At 35.7% G+C, this 10838-nt stretch overlaps 1 protein-coding gene across 1 annotated transcript; it reads left to right on the top strand.

The window, feature by feature from the left end:
• On the top strand, positions 4172-7115 carry LOC107615755. Its single transcript, XM_021111949.1, has 3 exons — positions 4172-4273; positions 5663-5941; positions 6975-7115. The coding sequence occupies exons 1-3, from the start codon at positions 4172-4174 to the stop codon at positions 7098-7100; spliced, it is 507 nt and encodes a 168-aa protein (XP_020967608.1). The 3' UTR covers positions 7101-7115.

Below are 10838 nucleotides of genomic sequence, written 5' to 3'. Positions count from 1 at the left end.
TAAAAATTATTTTTTTTGTATTTTTTTAATAAACAATAGAAAAGATATTAACATGAGATATGAAAGAAGTTAAGATATATATGTGAATAAACCTGAAACAAAAAGAAAAAGTGAAAAAAAGTTTGCCATAGTCGTAGACTTTCAAAAGGCTTATGATCGAGTCAAGTGGAATTTTGTGGATATTGTTTTACAGAAGATGGGATTTGATCATAGATGGAGGGATTGGATAAAGAAGTGTGTGTGTTTTGCGTCTATGTCGGTCCTAATAAATAGCTCTCCCTCTAAACCCTTCAAAATGGAAAGGGGTCTACGACAAGGGGATCCTCTTTCTCCCTTTCTATTTGTGCTTGTTGTGGATGTTCTGCATAGGATGATTAGAGAGGTTGTGCGAAATGGACGCATTAGTCCATTGTTGGTTAGACGGGATAACATTAAGTTGTCACATTTGTAGTTTGCGGATGATACTATACTTTTTTGTCCTTTTGAAGAAGAGACGATCAGAAACTATAAGCTGTTGCTGTGCTGCTTTGAGATGATGTCAGGGTTGAGTATTAATTTTCACAAGTCCAACTTGATCCTGGTTAATTGTGAGCAGAGTTGGGCACGACAAATGTGTCAATTGTTAGGGTGTAAAGAGGCGTATTTACCTGTCAGATATCTTGGCATTTCTCTAGGGGCGAATCGAAGGATGGTCAAGACATGGAAACCAGTGATTGACAAGGTAGAAGAAAAGCTAAGTCTGTAAAAAGAAAAGTCTCTAAATAGAGCGGGTAAGCTGGTTCTCATTAAATTTGTTCATTAGCCTACCTATTTACTATCTCAGCTTGTACAAAAATGCCGAAGACAGTAGCAGAAAAAATAATATCCTTACAGAGAGGCGCTTTTTGTGGAGTAAGGAGGACGGGAGGGACGGGATACCTCTAGTAAAATGGGAAGTTGCACAAACCTCCAAAAAGGCAGGAGGTTTGGGAGTTAGTAACGCGATAATTTAGAATACAGCGCTCCTGTTCAAGTGGTGGTGGAAATTTTTGGAAGAGGATTGCCCACTTTGAAAGAAAGTTGTATATACCTATAATAACATGAATCCTTCTGAGATGATTTGTGATCAGCCTGTACCTACAAGAGGGAGTCCTTGAAAAGATATTTGTCAACTACAAATCAGGGAGCCATAAGTGAGAGAAAAGATTATCAGAGGCTTGACTATGGAACTAGGGGATGGCAGGATAATCTACTTCTGGGAGGATAGCTGGTTACCTTGTGGTGCTCTAAAAGTTACTTTTACAATATTTTTCTCGGTCTTAAATCTTCAAGAATTTGTCGTAGGGGATTGTGGGTTCTGGGATGGGTTAGAGTGGATTTGGAATTTCCAGTTTCTCTATTTCAATGGGAGCTGGAACTAGTAAACCAGCTTCATGCGGTTCTGCAATCAGTAAAACTAATAACTAAGAGAGAGGATAGAGTGGTCTGAAAATTTGATAAAAAAAAGTGTTTATTCTACTAACTCCTTTGTGCAGGTATTGCAAGTAGAGGTACTTCTGGTGGATATCACAAGCTATAGCTTCACTAGTACTATTTGGAGAGGATTCGTCCCACAAAGAGTTGAGTTGTTTACTTAGTTTGCACTGGTTGGTAGGGTCAATATAAGGAAAAGACTGTGTAAATTAGGTGTTATTGGCCAGAATGATAACAGGTGTGTTTTATGTCATAAGTCTGTTGAAACTGCTTTTCACTTGTTCATTGGTTGTGACCTCACTTGCCTCGTGTGGTGTGCTTAGTTGTTCGCTCTTGAAAGGATATGGACTATTCCAGGTACACTCAAGCAACACTATGAAAGTTGGACGGATATATCAGCGAGAAAGATGGAACGAAAGCGGTGGTTGGTTGGCTTTTATTTTTGCGGTCATCTGGATAATTTGGCTAGAAAGAAATGATAGAATTTTCTAAAATTAAGGTTCAAGTATGGTGGACATTATTAACAGATCCTTTACAAGTTACGATGAGTGGATTGGTGGTAAACTCTGTGGTTGTTGATAATAATGCTGGAGATGGCTAGGAGTTATTATTTTTAGCGTAATGAATTTTTGTTTCTTTTCTTTTGCTCCATCTTGTTGTGTTGAGATTTTTTATTTCAAAAAAAAGTTTGCCATGGTTAATCTTTTATCAAACACTTAATTAGGTGTCAATAACAAAGCTTCCTTAATCTATCTACTAATCTCGATATGTTTCGTGTATGTAACAACGAGAGATGAGAGGTGTACTGTATATATAACCAAAATTTCATTTGATCACATCAAGAATAATTTTAAAATTAATTGATATACATTTTCATTGGGCATACAATAATGTAGATGGAGTAACACGATGAGAAGCCAATAACTAAGTTTAAATAATCAAGATTTAATTTAAAGTTATTTGAGATTACTAATCACTACAAGAAAAAGCGTGTTTATCGACAGCAAAAATCGACGGCTATTTCTGCCGTCGATAATTTTCGACGGCCTGCTGTCGATATTACTAAAAAAAATAATTAAAAATAAAAATATTAAAATCGACGGCCTAGTCGTCGATATTTTTATAATGCATTAATTTATTTCCCTATTATCGTCATATTATAGGCGAACCAGCAGTCGAAAATAAAATCGACGAATATGGCGTCTATTTTATTATTTTAAAAATCGACAACTTTGCCGTTGATAAATTTGAACGGTCTAGATTACCTTCTAAAATGGGATGAATGGTCTATATTTAATCTATATAATAGACGCCATATGTGTTGTTTTTTTTATATTAAAATCGACGAATATGTCGTCTAATTATTTTAAATATCGACAACTCTGCCGTCGATAAATTTGAACGATCTAGATTACTTTCTAAAATGGAATGAACGGTCTAAATTTAATCTATATAATAGACGCTATATGTGTTGATTTTTTATATTAAAATCGACGACTTTGTCGTCTGTTTTATTATTTAAAATATCGACAACTTTGCCGTCGATAAATTTGAATAAAATCGACACACAGGCCGTCGATTTTTATCACTAAAAACACATTTTCTCAACTCCTGCTTCCAAAGTTCAGAAACGCATGTCTTCCCCAAATTCAAGCTAGGTATTTTTATCACTAAAAACGCTTTCTCTTCAACACTGCCTCCGTCCGACACCACCACCGGCGACCACCATCGCCTACCCTCTCTCCCTTCCTTCTTCTCTTTCTTCCCCATTTCTCCATTTCTTCGTTCTTGTGTGCGACACCCCTGTTCGTGGAGTCACCCTCTGTCCGCGTCTTTAAGCACCGACAAGTAACCACCAGCGGCGGCGACCTTCTGTGCCACCGCGACATCACCACCACCCCACCGCCTCTCCGTTCTTCTTCCTCCTTTCATCAATGCAGGTTCCCTTCCCCTGTTCCCTGTCTTTCTTTTCTTTATTTTCACTGCTTTTTAATTCTGTTTTTAGAAATTTTGGTTAGGCTTAGGTTTGTTAAAACTTGTGTTTCTGGACTGAAATTGTTGTTGGCTGTATCTTTCTGAAATTACTGGGTTGAATGTTGCTTAGATTAAACTGAAATTTACTGTTTTGAACTCTGCACACCACATGTTCGGAGAAATGCCTGAATGAAATTTTTGTATGTAAGGCTTTATTATTATGATTATTATTAGGTTTATTTTTTCAATTTTATAACATTTTGATAGAGTAAAATAGTAAATAGTGAATTGTATCTAGCTAAGGAAGAATCTAATAACACATCGTATTAAAAAATGAGGTTAGAGACAAAAGATACATATTATGTGCACACGTATTATTGTGTATTTTTGTATTCTAACATGGTTGTTTGTTTATATTGATATCATGCTTTAATAAAAGACATTTAGAAAGATATCTCAGAAAATTAATCAAATTTGATAAAAAAAGATATCTTATTTATATTTTTATTTTTCTCTTCATGTAAACAAATTTCTATCTCCAATGTTTTAAGAACAATTAGACAACTAACTAGTTAGTTCCGGTATCAATTAGCCAACCAAGATTTTCATATCTCACAGGTATAAACAAACTTAATGCAAGTTTTTCTAATTGATGCTTTGTTTTCTTTTCAAACTTGAATGCAGTACTAGGTCTGTTCAGAAGTTATTGGAGCATGTAACAAACCAAGAACAAAGATTATGTATAATGTCGACGCTGACACCAAGTGTTGTTGCTTTGTCTACTAACACGAATGGTCTTCATGTGGTTGATCATTGTGTCAAGCATTTCTCAAGTGAAGATACTAAGGTAAATGTCTTTAATCACTTCATTTGTTTTGATTACTGGGGTTGTATGGGTTTCATCATATGATTGGTTAATCTTTGTGTGAAAAGAATCAGAGTGTTCCATTCTGGCTTAAGTGATTGTTTGACATATTTTTTGTTGTAATGTTATTAACTTATTACTGTGTTAATGACTTAATTAATTCAATTGTTCTTATTATATTTTTTGTGTATTTTGGTTTCCTGAATTTAAGTTGTTCCTCTTATCAGCATTCTAATCTGTATCTGCTGTGAGATAATTGATTTCAAAGGTGCATTTTTCTGGACATCCCTGCAACTGCAAGTGTTGGTTGTTTTTGCTTCTACTTTTAAGTCTTTGCGTGAAGTAATAATGAATGAGTTAATGAAACTAACATAAGTGGAAAGGGGTGTATAGTGATATTAATGTCTCCGATGGAGGCAACCACCAGATCCTACATGTCCTGATTGAGATCACGGTGGTGAGGCCTCAATCACTGAATCTCCCAAGTAATGTTAAGGAACACCAATTTTTTAATAAACTCTCTTCTGCTTCATTTGATTATTAAAGCCTAATATTGTTGAAGTTTACCCCTGCTGCCATCCATGTGCAAACCTTTGATTTGAATTTAAATCTGCACAAACATCAAACATGACACCCATTTGAATTTATGCATATCTATTATTATGCTTCTCTGTTTCACTTTTTTTTAATTATTTTCTGTGTGGTATGAGAGAGAGAGAGAGAGAGAGAGAGAGAGAGAGAGAGAGAGAGGGGTGTGTGGGGAGAGCGTAGCTGTCTGTCTGCTTGCTTGCTTTTCCCTAATTTATGACTAAAAGTGACTTATGAGAGAGAGCAAGTGTGTGTATATGTGCAACTGTGCATTGCAAATTGAAACTAGTTGCAGGATAAAGCTTAAATTATCTTTAGATTTAGCTTAAATTATGATTACAAAGTAAACCAAAAGTACTATAGATTAGTCGTATTCTTGTCCTTTAAATTGATGGCTTATATATAATTGTACCATAGACCTAAAGTTGTGGCTTTTGAGCTCTGAAGGATCATGTCCACAATCTAAATTAATAGCTTTCTTTAATTTAATTATTACCTTATTTTTTCAACATTGTCTTAGATGAAACTAGGCACTCAACTCGAACTAGAAAAAAGATCAGCATATTTAGATGATTTTCACTACATGATTGTATTATCTAAACCTCATTATTGTTTTTCGTTTTATCCTAATATTTTACATAATTTTGCTATTAGAGAGAATTCTGATATCTTTAGATTATTATTACTTGTTAAACTCAGCATTACTTGTTATTTATTTGTCAGCAAAATAAATTTGTATCTGTTCAGAGGCTAAATTTTATTCCAATGATTTTTTAAAAATAGAAATGCTTTGACATTATTGATACGGAAGAGGATGATATCTATCAAGCTTGGAGGTTTAGGGCTGCCAAGCGCTTGCGAGGTATGCTCCATGCCATTCGCAAAAAAGGTGCCCATCCATATTGGATCCCACCAGAAGTTCTTAGTGAATTGATGAGACGTTGGAACGCTGATGCCTATAGACAATTACAGGCGAGAAATACAGCTGCCAGGAAATTGACTCGAGGTACTTCTCTTCACACTGCAGGAGGCACCACCTTTCCAGAAGCGAGGTTACGCTTGGTAAGTTGCTTATAGAATTTGTAATTTATATTTATATTATACAGAATTTGAATATAAATTGATAAAATAAATAATATGTATTTGCATGCACTATACATAGAAAGGACACAGTAGATAGCCTGCTTTATAATTCCTACTAATTATTAGATATTAGATTTAGAAAAAAAATAAATAAATAAGTGTTTCCATTGTATCGTTTACCTGGTAATTGGTATGTGAAAATATACAACTATACAAGGAAGTGTTAATGATATTAGTGTTCACTTCAATGTGGATGATGAAAATATGATACTTTCAAATGATTGATGAAAATATGATACTTCCAAATCCCTGGTGGTGTTCAAACAAGGTTGTCCCTGATCTAGGCCTCAGTCAATTCTCGCAGCTTCCTAATAGCCAAGTTCCCGGCGAGTTCGATGCACTGGAACTAGGTAGGAGGCATCATGTGAATCTAGAGTAGTCCGGGGCCTATGATTCACTTCCTTGGTCACTTAATGCACTTAATGCACTTCATGGGAACCTGTGCTACTTGATTGCTGTTGCTATTTTTAATTCAGTTGTGAAACTTTCAGCCACTAAATCAATCATCTAAGAGTAGACATTGTTGCTGTCTTTCTACATGAGTATGGCATTACTACCACATATAGAAGTAAAGAATTTGTTCTTTAGTTCAGTTTTTGTTTAGGTACCAATTGTTTATTCAAGCTATTCCCTTGCATTTTGATTGTTTTTTCTTCCCTTCCCTTTAGTTATCAAAACTTAATACATCTCCTGAAGTTGCATTGATTTTCATGAGGTTTATCATTAGTAGTAAGGTTCTGCACAAATTTTCTTGCTTATTTTATATCCAAATTCTCTGCATATGTAGATATGATTGAATTGGTTATTTGGTTATGCTTTGGTAAGCCTTAATCAATAGAGAGTGAAATCCGTTCTTAATAATGATGCAAACTGCTGAGTTTTATTTTCTGCTTAATCAATTGCTTAGTACAATACATCCCATATTACATGATAATTTGGTTACATTATGTAGAATCATTCGCTTGGAAGACAATCACATATGGATGAGTTTTTTGAGCACACTCATACTCGCAAAGAGGATAGGACTCAATGGGTTGATGAAAACTCCCGAAAGACAAAGGTAACTTACCTTTATTAATTGTAACTATTTTGTTATCTAATTGTTATACATTATTAATACTTATAGTAGTTTATCAATTATTTCTCCTCATTGTAGGATATATTTCAAGAGCGTATGTTTCAGGCTGAGCAAGAGCGGTAGGCTGCTATAGAGGCTGGTGTGATTGATCCACCGCCTGTCTTTGAGGAAAGCATATGGATTGAGACAGTGGGTGGAAAACGAAGAGGTAGGGTATATGGCATGGGTGAGGTAAGGGACTCTTCCATGGTGCAGCCTCGAGTTGATGGGCCAACCACGACCACCAGCACTGATGTTTTGGATCTTAGAGAACGAATCATAATACCCAATAGTGAAGTTGAACAACATGTCGCTAAATATAGAGAGCTTGAAGACCGCTACCAAAGGGAGAAAAGAGAGTGACAACAGACTGTTGAATCCTTGCGTGAGTATCTCAACACCAGTAACTCACAGATGGATCAATTTAGTCATCAGTTGAGCAGTTTGACTGAGTATGTGAGAGCCATGGGTCCTAGTAGGTCTGGATCACGTGTTCCCCCACCTCCTCCTTTTATTTTCCCAAGCTCCCAGAAAAGCACAGCCCCAGCCTCAGGTAGAAAACTCCTACCTATTCTGCAGCGACCAGGACAACCACAGAGTTCTCAAAGGGAGGATGATTCTGACGATTTTGATGACTCAGATGATTATTTAGACGAGTATGAGTAGGTTATTCAATTACTTTACTTTGAATATTTTATATTACTAGTAGATTGCAATTTAAACGAATAAAACTCTAAGTTTAGTTATTTATCTTGTCTTGAGTCTTTATTGATGGTATTTTTGTGGAAAAATGAATTTCCAAAACACAAAAAACTCACCGGCAAGTGTACCAGGTCGTATCAAGTAGTAAAACTCACTTAGAGTGAGGTCGATCCCACAGGGATTGATGGATCAAGCAACTTTAGTGGGTGATTAGTTTAGTCAAGCTAACATTGAGTGATTTGAGTGACAGTTGAAACAACAGAAAGTAAATGACAAGAGGAATTAAAGTGCAGAAAGTAAATTGGACAGAAACTTAAAGAGCAAGAAATGTAAATTGCAAGAATCTTAAATGACAAGAAATGTAAATTGTATGAAATATAAAGGGGAGTCGGTGCTGGAAATTAAAATTTAACAGGAAAGTGTAAATAGCAATCAAACAGAGAAGTAAAAAGTGCGAAATCATGCACAGATCTAAACAGAAAAGGGAAATTACTTGAAGAATTCAAAACAGAAAAGCAGTGCTTAATTTGCAGCAATTTAAAAGTGGTTCAAGATCTCAGGAGTGGAAGAGACTAGAAAACAAGTCTAGATCTCAAATCCTTCCTTGATCCAACAAGAATAATTGCAAAATAAAAATGGAAGAGTAAATTGCAGAAGAAGAACAAGAGAAGTTGCAGATGGAGAATGAAAACAGAATTCCTTCCAATCTCAATCCAAAATTTCAAAACAGAAAATAAAACTAAGAGAGAAAGCAAAATAAAAACTAAAGAGTGCACAACTCCCTATTGGAGCTAGCCTCCTTTCTAATCGAGCTCCCCTACAAAGATGAAAATGATGCCTTATATAGGCTTTACAAAATAAAATGAAATTGAAATGAAAAACCATTAAATGAAAATCCTAATTCTAGCTTGTTCTTGTACCTTTGAGTGATGATGTGGGCTTTGCTTGCTTTAGATTTGAAGAGAGATGGGTTTGTTGGCCTTGATTCAATTTGGTGAAGAATTGAATTTAATTGGAATTTTGGTTGAATTTTGGCCCAATATTGCACCTCCCAGGGACGGCTCAGTTGGAAAACCAAACTGAGCACCCCAATGTTGCTGTCCGTGTCAACTTGTGCGTCCCAACCCCTTGGTGTGCCAAATTGTTGCGCATCATGCTTGCTCCTTGGTGCCCTTGGGCGTGCCAAAATGTGGGGAGATGGGGGAAGTAGTGCTCAGTTGGGAAAACCAACTGAGCTCCCCTTGTGTAGCGCCTTGCTTGAGTGTAGGGTCTTGGGTTCGAACTTTGGTGGAGGCCTTTTTCAAATGTTGCACTTTGATTTTCTTTTGGGAGGAGCCCAAAAAAGCTAAGTTGGAAAAGTGAACTGAGCACTCTTTTCTTGCTTTCCTTGTTTTCCTTGTGTCTCCCCCTTCGAGCCTTGGTGGAAGCATTGGCTGATTTTTTTGCTTATTTTTGGCCCTTAAAGATGCATTTCACTTGTGCCTCAATTTCGTGCCAAATATGGACTATGATACATCGTTGGAAATCTGTGAATGTCAGCTTTCCAACGCAACTAGAAGCACATCAATTGGACATCTGTAGCTCAAGTTATTGCCCTTTGAAGGAGGCATGGTCATGCTGTAAACGCCCAGATTTTAACTTAGCGAAATTTCTTGCCTCCAATCACATTTTTCTTGTACGGCAAAGCTAAGTTCACTTAGTGAACTGAGCATTGTTCATACTTCCTTGATTTGGTCATGGGCCACACTTTTAAAAGCGTGGCCTAAGGCTCCAAAGTGTGCTCCAACTTCAAAGTGTGCCCCAAAGCTCTTTTTTACTCCTTTTTAGCTTATCTTGTGCTTCTTTTTCTTCTTATTTCCTACCAAATTTATAAAATTAAAAAATCAAGGAAATATACCATTTGAGCATAAAAGAATGCAATATTTAAGCACTAATTATCAATTTCTTGTATGAAAAAGCATAGAAAAACATGACATGATGACATGTCATCACAACACCAAACTTAAAACTTGCTTGTCCCCAAGCAAGAAAAGAATCATGCGTTAAAGATTGACAATCCAAGGTAAGAAGAATAGCAACTCAATTTTCATGGTAAGCTAGTTTTTTCTAAGCATGCTACAATCACAAAAGAGATGTAAATGATTGTTGCTTCTATCTAGCTCAATTTATGAAATCTTTCTCTTATATTCCTTCCTTGAAACAAGCTTTTGATTTTGTTATTAGCTTCTCCTTTTGGGTGCTTTGCCCCATGAGTTAATAACAAAGCTACGACTCTAAATGCTTTGTTTTCAAGTATTACCACTTGATACATAAGCACCACAAGCATTTGATTAGAGGACTTCATTAAGCTCATTTTTCTTTTCTTTTCTTGACTCTCTAATCATTGATGCTCAGAGCCTTGAGCTTTGAGGGAGTGCTTTTGCACTTTGAGCCTAACCTTGACTTCTAAGTGTTTTATTTTCAAGCATTTGGCTTGATACATAAACACCACAAGTACTTAACAAATAAATTGCCATTGGTACTCAGAGCCTTCAGATTTCTCATTCTTTCCCTTTTTCTTTTCTTGCTTTAATTGTATTTGCCTCTTCAAGGTTTTCATGATTTTCAAAAGATTTCACAAAATGTTCTAGATGAAAACTTCAATTAAATAAAATCCAATGCAATTAAGCAACAATCAAACATACTAGCTTTCCAATACTTTTATGCACATGATAAATTCTTCTTTAATTCCTTGTTTGTTTATGATCATGATACTTTATTGCTTTTGAATTCACAAAACTCAAGTTGGTAGTCATAATGGCATGGCAACATGTTACAAATCAATATTCAAGCTATGCTTATTCATACCACACATGCATACAGAAAAGATAAAGACAATCATGCATTTTAAGTGCTGGAAACAAATGAGAAGAAAAAGAACTCTACAACCTTGTAGTTCATCTTCATTATTGTTGTCATTTTCCTCTTATTCTTCCCTTTCCCTTGCCAAACTCAGAA

Source organism: Arachis ipaensis, chromosome B09 (assembly GCF_000816755.2).
Source record: "Arachis ipaensis cultivar K30076 chromosome B09, Araip1.1, whole genome shotgun sequence".
NCBI classification, from domain to species: domain Eukaryota; kingdom Viridiplantae; phylum Streptophyta; class Magnoliopsida; order Fabales; family Fabaceae; genus Arachis; species Arachis ipaensis.
Note: the sequence above shows the minus strand (reverse complement) of the source record. Positions and strands in the feature narration are given on the sequence as shown.

What these genes read in the sequence shown, in the direction of transcription:
- LOC107615755 (XM_021111949.1), top strand. Translation starts at nt 4,172, where the DNA reads ATGTCGACGCTGACACCAAGTGTTGTTGCTTTGTCTACTAACACGAAT. An exon ending in TCTCAAGTGAAGATACTAAG is followed by an intron (nt 4,274 to 5,662) that starts GTAAATGTCTTT and finishes TTTTAAAAATAG; the next exon opens with AAATGCTTTGACATTATTGA. An exon ending in CAGAAGCGAGGTTACGCTTG is followed by an intron (nt 5,942 to 6,974) that starts GTAAGTTGCTTA and finishes TACATTATGTAG; the next exon opens with AATCATTCGCTTGGAAGACA.